Raw genomic sequence first — 16,434 nt, forward strand, 5'->3', positions numbered from 1 at the left:
ATTCTCCAGGCCGCGTCTCGGCGCGTCCTTCCTCCTAGTTCTTCCCCCCGCCCTCGCATCTCCCGGATCCCCCGCCCTCTCGTCGCTCTGCGCCTCCTCGCTGGCTGCGGGCTGACCGCTCCACACCGCCGCAGCGCCTAGCGTCTGGACAGCCTGCCAGAGGCACACACACCTACACCCACTTCACCCGACCGCACCCCTGCCCAGCATGTCCGCGCTCGAGTGGTACGCCCACAAGTCCCTGGGCGACGGCATCTTCTGGATTCAGGAACGCTTCTATGAGTCGGGCAACCGCGCCAACATCTGGCTGGTGCGCGGTTCCGAGCAAGATGTGGTGATCGATACGGGCCTGGGGCTGCGCAGCCTCCCGGAGTACCTGTACTCCTCTGGGCTCTTGCAGGATCACGGGGCCAAAGAGGACGCGGCGTGCCGGCCACTGCTAGCCGTGGCCACCCACGTGCACTTCGACCACTCCGGAGGCCTCTACCAGTTCGACCGGGTGGCCGTACATCATGCCGAGGCCGAGGCGCTGGCTCGCGGGGACAACTTTGAGACCGTGACCTGGCTGTCTGACAGCGAGGTGGTGCGGGCGCCCAGCCCGGGCTGGAGGGCCAGGCAGTTCCGAGTGCAGGCGGTACAGCCCACCCTCATCCTGCAGGATGGTAATGGGCCCTCACGGGCGCGCGCTCTGTCTTTAAGGGAGGGGATTGGGAAAAACTGTTCGAGGGATGCATGCTGCAGACGTGCGTGGCTTTAAGCTGGCCCGTTTTGTCACATCGCAGAAACACCACTACTCTTTCTCCCTTTACTGGGTAGAAGCCCACTCGATGAGAGCCAAGGCCATCGCAGCCTTCCCTACCAGAAACCAGTTCTGGCACCGTGTGGCAACGCCAAGTACTGGAATTAAAGCCGGCCCCACCCCCTAGTCATTTTCCTATGCAAGATACAGTAGTAACACTACAGAGGCTTGTGACTAGGGATTACCCATTCTTTTCCCGAACACCTGATTTCCAGACGCTTTTCTAGCGAAAGGCTTCTAAGGAATGACTCCTCACAGAGAGTTCATGACATGCTCTGTGCTTTTGAGGCCGGCTGACTTCATCCGGTATGTCAGTGGTCACTGCTGGGTATAAGCAATTCCCACCTGTAGGTTTAGAAAGCCATTAGAGAGCAGTGGTTCCAAATCTGCTCGTGCATCCTTATCTCCAGATAGGTTTCTGTTCTTGTTGTAGCCTCATTAGAGAAAAGCTTGATAGTGAACATAAAAAGTAGAGGATGTGAGTCTTACAGTATGACAATATATGGTCTGGTTTAAAGCAAGGCCTGAAAAAAATTAATAAGGAGGTTATTTCCGGTGATGCTGAAGTATGTGAACTAATGCATGGATAGCCTTGGGCCTCTGGTTCTGTAAAAGACAGGATGGGGATCAGAAAGAAACTAATGGAATAAGAGCCCTCTCAACCCCAGCACGTTAAATAATTGAGCTAATTAGCCACAATAGCATTATTTGTATATTAATTTCCTTTTTTTCCTTTTAGAATACTTTTGTTGATTTCATTTTATCTTCACAACAGGTTTGAAGTGAGATGGCTGACCCCTAATTAAATGGCTTGCCTAGAGTCCACAAAGCAAGATAGTGACAAAAGCTAGGATTGGAACCAAGACTGGAGAGATCAAAGCATGTAGATCATAAATCCTACCCCTTAAATACATTTTGATAATTCTGAGTAGGATATGAAACCCCTTCGTACATTTTTATCTTGAAACCATTTTAATTGCCAATTTTATTTATTAAAACATTCCTTCAAGAGGTAGAAAAATCCTGTTGCACAATAAGGCTACTTTATGACTGACCAATATGACAAATATGAAATATTTTATAGTAATCAGTTTATCATACAGATGAGATCTTGAACACTTGAAATATCAAAAAATAGAAAGCAAGATTCTGTACCTCACACCCCACTGAAAAAGTCTTTTCATTAAAATTTTAAATCCAAAGATTAAGAAAAAAGACTTGTTAGGTAGTAGTCATTATCTGATAATTTGAGATGAGAGAAAAGTAGATATACAGTATTCTTGTATTTCTTGATAAAATGGATACTTTTTAGAGGTAAGATTTCCATGCAGTTGATGGGTATTCAGAGTTAATTAGTTGTAGCACCGAGACCAAAAAATGTTTACATTAGTGTTTAAAATATATTAATTTGTCTGAATGAATAATAAATTACTTCTGATTTATTTACTTTTGCTCCTGTGCCAGCAATAGGAAATGAATGGTGAAAGAATGATAAGAATTACTATTTTATAAGTAAAGAGCCCAAGCAGGCCTGAATATCTTGCCTGAGATCACATATCCAGTTTGGAAAAGAGCTAGGACTAGAATCCAGGTTTCCTAAATCCCAGTTGATGGTAGTGATATTATAGCATTTTGGAACTGCAGGGGGCCTGTAAGCCTTTGAAAGTGTGAAAAAAAAAAAAAAAAGCTTAATATTTACCAAACACTTAAAGCTGAGAATAGTGTGTTAAATCAAAAGGTGTTTTTCATTAGGAGCAGAATGCCTCACCTCTCAAGTAGTATCTAATTTCCTCAGGAATATTAATTTCCTTTCTCTTCTGAATGGTGTGGCCTGCTGACTTGCTGTTATCATGATCCAGATGCTTGGAAGGAGATATAAAGTATTTATATTAAAAATTCATACAGTTATACACACACATGAACAGCACATATCCAAACAGCATAAAGTTGTTGCTTTAATTAGAGCATAAGGAGAATGGAGTCATTGGTTTATTACATTTCACTTAGTGAATTGAAGATCACTTGTCATGAGGAAGCATAAATCTGGGCACTATGTAACTAATCCTAATGCTGACTTGTAAATGAGGGACAAGGAGAGATCACCATCCAGTGTATCATCTTAGATGGAAAACAATTCCCCCTACCAACAGTGAAATAGTATCTTCCTATAAGAAGATAAATAAACCTTAGGTTAATATAGCACCTTCTTCTTGACTGGGCATATATCTTTTTGTCTCTTTTTCACAATATTCAAATGATATGAAGTGCAGGCATTTTGTCCCCTGTTATATATGTTTAAACAATTTACCTAGAGTTACCAAAATAATCACAGTTATGACAGGTGGACTTAAATCATTTGGGGAGGTTAAAAACAAAAAATAGATTCCAGAAAGGTAGCAGGTTGAAAAACACATCTAACTTGGCTCCATCCCAAATCTAAGACTATTATAAAGGGACCATGGTTTGTCTGTTTAACTATAAATCCATATTGAACTATTTCAGATGCTGCAGAATAAATGTGATGACTGAGTCAGCAGTTTTATCTTCTGGCAGCAATGGGAAATCAAACACCAATCCAGTTTGCACTGCAGGAACCTTAAAAGGCTCAGGAATTAGCAGTAGCTGGTACCTTTGTAGAGTCAAAGGAAAGAATACGAAAATAAGTAGAATTGGTTGAAAGCCTTTTAAGAGGCTATTAAAACTCTGGAATGTGCATCCCGTTATTGTGTCCTCTGAGGGTAGGTAAAGCACAGGAGTTCTTGACTGAAAGATGCTAAGTACTATTGAGCTCAGGATTCAGTATGGAAAATCGAAGAAAAGTGTGTGTGTGTGTGTGTGTGTGTGTATGTGTGTGTGTGTGTGTGAGAGAGAGAGAGAGAGAGAGAGAGAATGTTCCTTACTAGTCTTCAAGGGTAGACCCAGGTCTTTATCCCCCAAGTAGCAAATTGGAAGACTTTTACCCGGGAAATTTATCTAGCCCTGGAGGAAAAAGTAAGATGCTGATCCCTAATCGATCTTTGGCTTGATCTCTCTACAGTGAAGCCTTGGTCACTGGTCCCATGCATGCACTACAAGCAGCCTTTTCACACCCCATTCCTAAACAGGCAACCAAGCATTATGAAAATCTGAGAAATCTGTCTAACTTGAGATCAGATACTAAAAAAATAGCATAAAGCATCAGGGAATGACAGAAGCTATTGCATTCAAGATATCCAGGAGACAATAGGATGCTTTAAACATAAGCAACAGAACAGTATATGCGCGCACACACACACACACACACACACACACACACGAGTGTAGGAATTTAAAACAGCAGAGGTTTCTTTTTTTTTTTTTTTAAAGATTTATTTATTTCAGAGAGAGAGAGAGAGCACATATATGCAACAGGGGAAGGGGCAGAGGGTGAGTGAAAGAGGGAGAGAAGCAAATACATGCCTGCCCCATATGGGGGTCGAAGTGGGGCTCAAGATGGGGCTTGACCCTGTGACCCTTAGAAGATGACCTGCCAAAATCAATAGTCAGTCGCTTAACTAACTGAGCCACCCAGGCACCCCTAAAATGGTAGAAGTTTCTTAGGAGAACTGGAAGATAAATTTGAAAAACTTAAAAGAAAGAGCAGATAGACAAAAATGAAAATTAGGAGAGATCCAGTAGAGGACCAGTTTGGAAAATTCAACATTGGAATAAAAGAAGCACAGGTAGAATAGAGAAGGTGCTGGAAAAGAAAGGATGATAGAGATAATTCATGAGAATATTCCATAATTAAGGGGTGTAAATTTTTAGGTTGAGAGAACCCGAAGAGTTCCTACCATGAATAAAACACACCCAACCAAAGATACTTTGTTGTAAAATTTCAGAATACTAGAATCAAGGTTCCAGAAATTTAAATAAAAATGTCATCTCTACAGAGGCATCTGGGTGGCTCTGTTAGTTAAGTGTCTGACTCTTGGTTTCGGCTCAGGTCATGATCTCAGGGTCCTGGGATCAGCTCTAGGTAGGGCTCCACGCTCAGCAGGGAGTCTGCTTATGGATTCTGTCTCCCTTTCCCTCCCTGCCATCCCCTCCACTCTCTCTCTCTGTCTCAAATAAATAAATAAATAAATAAATCTTTTTAAAAAAGTCTTCTATACAGATCATAATGGCTTTGGAGCTAGAAAAGAATTATGCCTTATTTGAATACAGTTTATTTCAAATTGAGAATTCTACATCCATTTCACTAACAGTGAAGTTCTCAGAAAGATTATTTCCCACATGCTGTTACTTAGAAAGTTACTAAGATATAATTTTATCCTACTTACTCCCTTCAAAATAAGGAAGTAAAGCAAGAGAAAAACATGGCATACAGGAATCATGAGATCTAATACAAGAAAAAGTAGAAAGGAAGCATTGGGAAGTTGGCATTCCAACAATGATACTACGCCAGGCTTAAAGAGCTCCATACTGGAGCAGTTAAATCATTACTCTTTTGGGAGGATGAGAGGATAAGAAATATATACACATGTAGTGCCAGGAGAAGAATGAAGAGTAAAGAGAGCTAAAAATTCTTGTATTTCATCATGGAAGTCAATAAATATCACCTAAAATTTATAAACCAAGAAATTATGATACATGATTGAAATCAGTACAGTATATCTAATTGGCAAATCAAGAAATGAGATATAAAAATTTTTTAGAGATGGGTGTACATAGTAGAGGCAGCTACCAGAAGAAAAATTGTTAAAAAGTGGTTGATTCTTGGGAGCAGGATTGGAGATAGAGTCAGCATGGGGCAAATAACTTTTTTTTACATTTTAAGCCCTTTTGGAATATTTTATTTGAAATATATATATATATATTTCCTTGATTAAAAATGAAATAAAAAGATGGGGGATACCAAGTTGGGAAGGGATATTTGAGAAGCCAAGAGAAGTTTAGTATGGCTGGAATCTGATGACAACTGGGTCAGGGTAAGGGCTTAAAAGGATATTTTGCATGTGTGTGGGTGTGGGTGTGTGTGTATGTGATTATACATTTATATATATGATATTATATATATATGGATACATTTCATAGGCAATTCTGATTCTTAGAAGTTTTGATGAAATTATTTATGTGAGTGTTATAAACATATGGGAGGCACATGTAAAGCCACAGGGTAATGGCAGATCTAATGATATTTAGCCATATGGCCTTATCAACTGCTTATGGTTGGTATCTATTTTGATAGGTGGGCACTTATGACTTATCTGTTGCTAAATATTTTGAATATCACCTGGATATAACCAACGATCAATAAAATTCTATCCCTACATTGGTTATTATCCGTAGGTATTTTTTTTTTAAGATTTTATTTATTTATTTATTTATTTGACAGACAGAGATCACAAGCAGGCAGAGAGGCAGGCGGGGGTGGGGGGGCGGGGAGCAGGCTCCCCGCTGAGCAGAGAGCCCAATGCGGGGCTCGATCCCAGGACCCTGAGATCATGACCTGAGCCGAAGGCAGAGGCTTTAACCCACTGAACCACCCAGGCGCCCCCACAGATTTTTTTTTTTTTTATTCAATTTCTCTCACTCCCTTCCTTCCTATACACTTAACGAAAAAAATCACTCTGACAGCTCCATTATTACACCAACCTAGCTATAATTTCTTTACCTTACCTGCTAACCATACATAAACGACAGTGGTTTGTGATCCCCAGAGGCACTTTAAATCTGCAACAATTACCTTGTAAAGGAGTCTGGCCCCTTATAACTATCCTTGGTAGATACCTAGGAATGGAATCCGTGGTTCTTATGGTAAGTGGATGTTAATTTTTTAAGAAAGTGCCTGTTTTCCAAAATAGTTATACCGTTTTACACTTCCACATGCAACAGATAAGAGTTCCAATTTCTCTACATCTTTGTCAACACTCGTTTTTGTCCATCTTTTTTTATTTTAGCCATTCTACTGAGTATGTAGTGGTATTTCATTGTGATTTTATTTGCATCTCCCTAATAACTAATGATAGTGAGCATATTTTCAGGTACTTATTTGCTATTCAAATATCTTCTTTTTTAAATAGTCTATTAAAATCTCTTCTCCTTTTTAAAATTTTTTATTTTTGTTTTCTTACTATTGAGTTGTAAGTATTCTTTATATATTCTGAATTCTAGCCCTTTATCAGACATATATTTTGCAAATATTTTCTCCCAATATGTGGGTTGCCTTTTCATTTTCATAATGGTGTCTTTTTAAGCAAGAAAGCTTATAACTTGGATGAAGCCCAATTAGTCATTTTTCCTTATGATTTTTTTGTGTCATATGTAAGAGCTATACCTATCCCAAGATCACAAAGATTTTCTCCTGTTTTTTTTCTAGAAGCTTTTCATTTAGGTTTATGATCCATTCTGAATTACTTTTTGTTCATTTTGTCAAGTGACAGTTGAAAGATTCTTTTATGCCTATATGCATATGGATATCCAAACTGTCCTAGTCTGCTTTGTTGAGAAGATTATTCTTTTTACCCATTGAATTATCTTGGTCAAAAATTCATTGACCATATATATGAATATCTCCTTTTAGATTCTATTCTCTTCCATTGATTATCTATCCTTTAGCCAGCACCACATTGTCTTAATTATTGTAACTTTATTATAATTCTTGAAATTAAGTAGTGTAAGTCCTCCAACTTTGTACCTCTTTTTCAAAATTGTTTTGGCTATCTTAAGTCATTTGCATTTCCATGTAACTTTTAGAATGAGATTTTCAATTTCTACAAAAAGGTCAAGATTTTGATTGAGATTTTATCAAATCTATAGATGTACACTCACCATTATAGTAGCCACTAGTTATATTTGACTATCTAAATATAAATTTAAATTAATTAGGATTGATTAAAATTAAAATTGTAGTGCATTAGCCTTTTTCAAGTACCATTAGCCACATGAGGCTAGTAGCCACATGTCCAGTACTGGACAGAGTTGATATAGAATATTTCAGTAATCTCAGGAAGTTCTATTGGGCATTGTAGCTATAGGAAAAATCATATTTAAATACCATCTTAACAATTTTGAGGCTTCCACTTAATTGATATAGTATATCTCTCCTTTTGTTTAGGTCTTTAATTTCTCTTCATAGTGTTTTTATACTTTTGAGTATATAGATATAACAAAACATCTTTTATTAAATTTTTCTTCCTAAGTATTTTATTCTTTTTGTTGCTATTATGAAAGAAATGGTTATTTATTTATTTATTTTTTAAGATTTTCATTTATTTATTTGACAGAGATCACAAGTAGGCAGAGAGGCAGGCAGAGAGAGAGGAAGGGAAGCAGGCTCCCCGCCGAGCAGAGAGCCCGATGCGGGGCTCGATCCCAGGACTCTGGGATCACAACGCAAGCCGAAGGCAGAGGCTTTAACCCACTGAGCCACCCAGGTGCCCCGAAATGGCTTTTTAAATTAAAAATTTTTGATAGTTCATTGATAATGTGTAGAAATACAATTGATTTTTTTTTTTAAAGATTTTATTTATTTGACAGAGAGAGCATGCACAAGCAGGGGGAGCTACAGAGGGAGAGGGAGAAGCGGATTCCCCTCTGAGCAGAGAGCACAATGCAGGACTTGATCCTAGGACCTTGGGATTGTGACCTGAGTTGAAGGCAGATGCTTAACTGACTGAGCCACCCAGGCGCCCCTACAAGTGATTTTTGTATCTGATCTTGTACCCTGTAACATTGCTAAACTTGTTTTTTCAAATTCTCTACCTTTTTGTATGTTTCTTAGGATTTTCTACAAAAAGATCTTGTTATCTGTGAATAAAGACAGATTTACTTCTTTTGCAACTCTGTGTGATATTACTCTTTTTCTTGGCTTACTGCACTGGCTAGAATCTTCAGTGTAATGTTAAATAGAAATGGTAAAAGTAAATATCCTTGCCTTCTTCTTATCTTAGTAGGAAAGCATTTAGTGTTTCTATTCAGTGATATGTTAGCTGTAGGTTTTTCATATGTGCCCTTTATCAAGTAGAGGACCTTCCCTTCTCTTTCTAGTTTGCAGAAAATTTTTACCACCAGCAAGGGTTGGATTTTGTCATATGCTTTTTCTGTATCTATTGAGATGTCCATATGGCTTTTCTCCTTTATTTTACTAATATAGTATATTACTTACTTGATTTTCAGAAGTCAAACAAAATTTACATTTCTGGGATAGACCTCATTTGGTCATTATCCTATTTATAAATTGCTGTCTTTAATTTGCCAATATTTTGATAATGATTTTGAGATGACTATCATTAGGAATACTGGTTGTTGTTTGTCTTTGTCTACAATTGAATTTGAAAGCTTTCCCTCCTCATCTATATTCTGAAAGTCTAGATTCCTTCCCTGTCCTGAGTGACTGACAGAATTGACCAATGAAGCCATTTTGAGCCTGGACTTTTCTTTGTGGGGAGATTTAAATTATTAATCAACTTCTTTGCGTGATATAGGTCTATTTAGATTTTCTGTTTCTCCAATCACTTGAGGTAATTTGTCTCTTCCTAAAAACTTGTCTTTTTCAACTAAGTTGTCAAGTTTGTTTAAAGTTATTCATAATATTCCCTTATACTCCTTTTAATTTCCCTTGGGATCCCTTCTTTCATTTCTGATTTTTGTAATTTGTGTTTTCTCTAACTTTTTTCTTTGTCTAGCCAGTGGTATATCAATTTTGTTCCTCTTGTCAATGAACCAACTATTGGTTTCTTTGATTTTTTTCTATTGATTTTGTTTCTTATTTTATTTATTCATGTTCTGGCCTTCATTACTTTATATTTGATTCGATCCTTTTCCTAACTTCTTAAGATCAAAATTTTGGTTAGAAACTTTGATTTTAAACAGTTAACCCTTTATAAATAAGCATTTAAAGCAATAAATTTTTTTCTAAGCATTGTGTTAGCTGCATCCCATAAATTTTGATATATTTTATTTTTATTTTCATTCAGTGCAAGAGATTTTATAATCTTTTATGTGATTTCATCTTTGATCCATAAGTTAAATAGAATTGTGATGCCTACTTTGTGTATATTTGGATATTTCCCATAATAATTTTGTTAATAATTTCTAATTATGTTGTAGTCAAAAAGTTATTTTTATGATTTTATTCCTTTCGTATTTACTGAAACTTGCTTTATAGCCTCACTGAATAGCCTGATGAAAATCCCATGTGCAATTAAAAAGACTGTATGCTGTTTTAAGATAAAGCATTTTATATTTGTCACTTAGGTCAAATTGGTTGATAGTGTTGTTCACATCTTCTGTATTCTTACTGATTTTCTATCTACTTATTTTACAAATTATTCAGAGAGGAATATTTAAATCTCCAAGCATAACTGTTGAACTGTTTATTCTTTTCTAAAAAAATATTTATTTGGGGGCACCTGGGTGGCTCAGTCATTAAGCATCTGCCTTCAGCTAAGGTCATGATCCCAGGGTCCTGGGATCGAGCCCCACATTGGGCTCCCTGCTCAGCGGGAAGCCTGCTTCTCCTTCTCCCACTGCCCCTGCTTATGTTCTGTCTCTTGCGGTCTCTCTGTCAAATAAATAAAATCTTTAAAAAAAAGAAAAAACTTATTTGTTGGGGGGAGAGAGAGAGAGAGAAAGAGAGAGAGAGTGTGTGCATGAATGAATACAGAGGGAGGGAGAGAGAGAGAGTTATAAGCAGACTCCACACTGAGCATGCAGCCTGCATGGGGCTCAGTCTCACGACCCTGAGATCATGACCTGAGCCAATATCAAGAGTCCACCACTTAACCAACTATGTCACCCAGGTGCCCCTGAACTGTTGATTCTTATTTCAGTTCTGTCAGTTTTTACTTCATGAATTTGTAGTCTCTTTGTTAGGAACAAGCACATTTATAATTTTTTAGTGTGTTGACTTAATGTATATCCCAATAAAATATACCTTTCTTTTTTTTTAAATATTTTATTTATTTATTTGACAGACAGAGATCACAAGCAGTCAGAGTGGCAGGGGGGGCAGGGGGAAGCAGGCTCCCCGCTAAGCAGAGAGCTTGATGCAGGGCTCCATCCCAGGATCCTGGGATCATGACCTGAGCCGAAGGCAGAGGCTTTAACCCACTGAGCTTCCCAGGTGCCCCCAAAATGTATCTCTTTTCTTTACTAATAGGCCTATTTTGTCTAATATTAATATAGCCACTCTAGTTCTCTTATTAAACTTTATGTGGTATAACTTTTTCAACCTCTTTTTGTCTTTGACCTTGTAGTTCCTCTCTTATAGACTGCATATATCTTATCTTTTATTATTATTATTTTTAAAGAGGTAATTTATTTGAGAGAGAGAGCATGTTTGCATGAATGGGGGGAAGAAGTGGAGAGGGAGAGGGAGCAGCAGACTCCCCATTGAGCAGGGAGCCTGACTCAGGGCTGAATTCCAGGATCCTGAGATCATGACCAGAACCAAATTCAGACACTTAAACAACTGAGCCACCCTGGTACCCTTGTTCCTTTGCTTTTTAAATCTATTTTGACAATCTCTGCCTTTGATTACAATGTTTATCCCATTAACATTTAATATAATTATTGCTATAGTTGAATGTAGGGCTGCCATTTTGTTATTTGTTTCTGTGTCTATTTCTTATTTCTCCCTCTTTTCCTCTTTCATTGTCTTTTAGGCTTAACAAATTCTGCTTATTACACTGTTTTAATTCCCCTGTTAACTTTTTAATTATATGTCTTTAATTTTTTTCTGTATGTATGTTTGCACTAAAGATAACAATATGGAACTTTTAAATTATGATGAGTAACTTAAGCTAGTATTGATTTAAATCCAGTGAGACAGCAATTTTGCTCTCATACCTCAAATAGCAGCATTCATGAATTGTGTCATCAGGAAACTTGTACCATGGATGTGCTGAAAAATAAAAGTTTTGTGGCCAAGTAAGTTTGAGAAATGGTATAGTCATATCTCCCTTGTGTATATCTACAATGTAGATTAGCATATTAAGAAGCTCTCAGAAGCCTTGTTGAAAAAAATCTGCTTCATTTTCTTTGAAGGAAGGGTTTCCCAAAGTATTTGACTACAGAATCTTCCTTTTCTTTTATGTATCAGGACAACCTACAGAAATAATGTTCCACATAACTCACTTTGACAAACACTGGTCAAGCAAACAATAGAAATGAAATACAGTCAACTTATTTTTAATTCTTCATTAAGAATATTGTGTTTCTGAAATAAAATGAAAATAAGTGTCATCCTTCTGGACCTCTTTGAATCCAACTACTGATTCTTTTCAATCAACTACTGGTTCTTTTATTCTTTAAGTGATTGAAGTCAAGTATACAACATGTTTATCTGTAAACTCTGTTTCTATTTGTAGGTGATGTGATAAACCTTGGTGACAGACAGCTCACTGTTATGCACATGCCTGGTCACTCCAGGGGCAGTATTTGCTTACATGACAAAGACCGGAAGATTCTCTTCAGTGGAGACGTTGTGTATGATGGATCACTGATTGACTGGCTCCCATACAGCAGGATAAGTGACTATGTTGGAACATGTGAACGTCTGATAGAATTAGTGGACAGAGGTCTGGTAGAGAAGGTGCTTCCTGGGCACTTCAATACCTTTGGTGCCGAAAGGCTTTTTCGATTGGCTTCTAACTATATTTCAAAAGCTGGGATATGTCACAAAGTTTCCACTTTTGCCATGCGATCTCTTGCAAGTTTAGCCTTACGTGTAACAAATTCTAGGACCTCACCCTAGTATCTATAACGATAACCTATTGTGATTAGTCCTATAAATTAATCCAATTCATTTTGTGCTGTTTAAAATGATTAATAGTGAGCATTTCAAAAAGTGCTTTATTAGAGAAAAAAGATTGAGAATGAGTAAGCCAAAAAGGAGGTTCTTTGTTTAAATTATTTCCTTCTTCCAAATAAGAAATCACTTAAAGAAGCTCATAATTTGCCAAGCTGTCATCTTGTAATATTTGTCACCTTGTAATATCCAGAAATGACATAGAAATCTATGCGAAAACAAGGAGGCATTTTGCAGTAACAGAAAGAACTCTCCTTGCCTCCCATTTGTTTTATTTTATTTCCTAGATGACCTAGAACAAGAGGCATAAACTTTTATGTTTATACTCCAAACTTGATATTTTTAGTATATTATTTAAAGGTAAAGGTTCTTGAGTTTAAAATACATTAGTACTCAATACAGACATATAAATTAACATTTTAAATGACAGCTAAAACAGTCCATTGTTATGGCACAGAATTTTTATGCTTCATTTATTTATTCTTAATGTAATTATAGTGTACATTATATGTTGTGTAATTTTACTTACAAAGAGTACAATGAATTTTGTTTATTGCAAAGCTTTAAATATAACTTGCAGATTGCTTCAGTAAAAAGCTACTAATAGCATTGTTTGTTATGTGAGTGTAATATTTTCAATCATAAAAGTGAAATTCAGATGTCTGTAATCTAATTACAAATTGTCAGATTTCTCAAAAGGACACTGTCAGGCAAATTTGAAAATATACACATTGAAAATATTTTTTATTATATCCTATTTTAATATTAACAGCTATTATAAACAAAATTTTTCTTGTTAAATAGCAGCTTCAGTATATGTCATATTTTATAGTATCAGAACAATTATAGAGATCTACAACATCCTGATAGAAATCATTCTTTTACTTACCATAACATACATATTACCGTAGAAGGCTTTTCAGATTAATTGCAAAATATGCATTAGATATTAGATATTTGTCTTTTTTATCCTGATTCACAACACCTATTCCTGTTCAGTATTCTTTGTCTTGAATGAAAAGAAGTCTACATTTATAAAGTTATAGGAAAGGTTTGCCCACTATTTAGTAAAACATTTTGGTTTGGTGCTCTTTATAATTTATTAAAAAGCCTTTTGGAATATTTCATAAAGGTTTTTTAAACAGTTTTTTCACTGCCTTCTTATTATTGACATGTCCAAAACCAAACTGAGATAGCTTTGGAAACCAGATTTTAACCAGTATTAAGAAACCAGTATTAAGAAGGTTTAGCAACTTTTATTTGCAAAAAATTGTGAAACGTTCCCACCGTCCACCCACCCAGGTTTTTAATCTTTTATTCGTGCACACCCACACATTCCACATGCATACACACAGTCACATACATATATACTTGCACATTATTGTGCTAAACACTGTGGAAGCTTAAAAAGTCAAAGAGACTACATCTTAGCTAGAAGTAGAAGGCAAACAAAACATGAATAATAATATATGCAGGTTAAAGCTAATACAAATTACACAATAGTATCAGGGACATAAGTGGAGGGATGTGGAGTTTGGTTAGGAAAAGATTCCTGAAGGAGGGGTTTTTCAGTCCCATTTGGAAAGACGATTTGGTAGGTGGTCAGGATAGGGGACAAAAGATCCAAGAATAGGGATGGAAGCATTGCTGTCTAAAGTAGGCTATTCCTTGTGACAATTTAAATTTAATTTTCAGGAATCTTCGATGTTCCAAACACCAAGAATTTAGCATAAGAAAGGTGGGTTTGTGATTGTGTATATAAGAATCATCCTCAGTGACAGACAAGCTATACTGCCACATGCCACCAAATGGATCTTCTCATTCAAGGCAGTTGGTCTGTTTCAGTTGATAGTACAACATCAAAGATACAGATTTGGTTCAGGGCAACTACAATCACTTAATGAGCCTTAAATATAGCCATTATTTTTATATCAGTAGCACAAAAAAACAAAAACAAAAACAAAACCAAAAGTCCTTAACCATTGACCATTTTATCATACTTTAGGACTTAAAAAAAAAATCAGGGTATAGTAGGCACTAAGTTTTATTGAGAAATATTTAAACCTGACGAAGGCTTTCCTTATTTCTTAAAAGTACAATTTTTCAAAATATGTTAATTTTATTTTTAAATTTCCCTTTTTTTTACATTATATAAAAACATAAGACTGATATTTTGCTTTTGTTTCAGTGTGAATAAATTGGGGAAAGGATCTATATTTCATTTAGTACCCATGCTATGCATTTTAAAATATGCATTATTTAGTTTAATCCTGGCCCCAGTGCCAAGAAGTAATTGGCCAGCCTCATACAACATAACTTTGAACAAAGCTGGTAATGGAACACAGATCTGTCTGCCTCCCAAACTGTGCTCTTTCTCTTTACCTGCACAAATAACATAAAATTGGCAAAATGTATTTTTACTTTCCCAGATGCCACATGTGCCAAGAATAAATCAAGTGATGTTAAGCATAATAATAGCATATTTTAAAAGAAGCTTTAAAAAATATATTTTCACCCTGACAGTGACCCGTGTTATAATTTATGGTTTTTGGAACTAAGAGTATGTAAGTATAATTCAAAATTGTCAAAATGTAAGACATTTAGAAATAAATTTTATTTGTGTTGTTAATAACTTAATCTTGGAAATTCATTTTCCTTATATGGTGTTTCCTTTTAACTAAGAAGTCTAAACTAATGAAAACCTTGTGTGTTATCCTGATACAGTTGAATGAATGAATGATTATGTGTAGTTCTTATATGATAGTAATATAATTGTGACATGCACAAATTGTCTTCATATAATTTTCAGATACGTGTAAGTAAACATTTGTGTGATAAATATTAAAGTGAACATTTTATTTCAATCTCTAGTTGGTTCTTTTTCTAATATTAGCAAATTCCCATTTAATTTCTTACAAGGATATTTCTTATGTGAAGTGCAGTTTTAAAAATGTGTAGTAAGTAAGATATCAAATCTGTGAGCAAGACTAGGGAATCCAGAAACTGAAAATGTCCATATAAACTTTTAGTAGTTAATAAATATGACATTTTTAATCAATGGATGAAAGATGAACTATTCAGTATGTATCCCAGTTGTTCATATGGGGAAAAAAAGGCCCTTAACAGCATAAAAATAAATTCCACATGGATTAAAGACCATAATTTGAAAAATGAAACCACATGTGTATTAAAAGAAAATTTAAATCATGTTTAAGACATTAGGATTGGAAAAATCTTCATATAGAAACAAAAAGCAAGATAATATCAAAATTTAAAATGCCTAGAACTTGGATGCCAGAAAGTGAAAAAGATAAATTAGAAGAAAATATTCACAAATTGTAGAACAGCAATTTTTGTTTCAACATCTATAAAGAATGCCTACAAATCAGTTTAAAAAAAGGTCAACTACTATAAGGGAGGGAAGACTTTTCCTCTACCCTGAGGTTCTGTGGCCAGAGGATTAAACTTAAAAAAGTTTAAGTTTCAGAAAGTTGGGAGTAAAGCATACAACTTTTATTTGATGTTAATATTTTTGTGTGTATGGTGAGGCTTTTATGTATAAGAAAAGAAAACCCAAAGAAGTGAATAGGATTGAGAGTTTACATACCATTTTAACAAAGAACAATAAATTGTGGAGACTGATGAGACAGGAAAAGAGCGTTTGGACAGGGCTTGGTAAACTGTGGGGAAATGACTATGGAATAGATGAGGGAAACTAAGGAAAGACAAGGGTTCTTCTAGGAGGATTGTTGATATAGATTAATCTTGGTGTCAACTCCCTGTCTCCAGTGATAAGAATGTTCTCTTCTTCCTGATACCAGGGAGGGCACCTTCTTTAGGGGAAACTGTATGCCCTGTTTTA

The 16,434-nt window shown here is 36.1% G+C and overlaps 1 protein-coding gene across 1 annotated transcript; it reads left to right on the forward strand.

Annotated features, from left to right (window-relative positions):
- The first annotated feature begins 101 nt into the window (after nt 1-101).
- Nucleotides 102-15,428, forward strand: MBLAC2 (metallo-beta-lactamase domain containing 2). The gene is made up of 2 exons (XM_080803282.1): nt 102-662; nt 12,133-15,428. Exons 1-2 carry the CDS (start codon nt 209-211, stop codon nt 12,516-12,518), a joined length of 840 nt encoding a protein of 279 aa, XP_080659408.1. The 5' UTR covers nt 102-208; the 3' UTR covers nt 12,519-15,428.
- The last annotated feature ends 1,006 nt before the right edge of the window (nt 15,429-16,434 follow it).

Source organism: Martes martes (genome assembly GCF_963455335.1).
Source record: "Martes martes genome assembly, chromosome: 5".
Taxonomy (NCBI): domain Eukaryota; kingdom Metazoa; phylum Chordata; class Mammalia; order Carnivora; family Mustelidae; genus Martes; species Martes martes.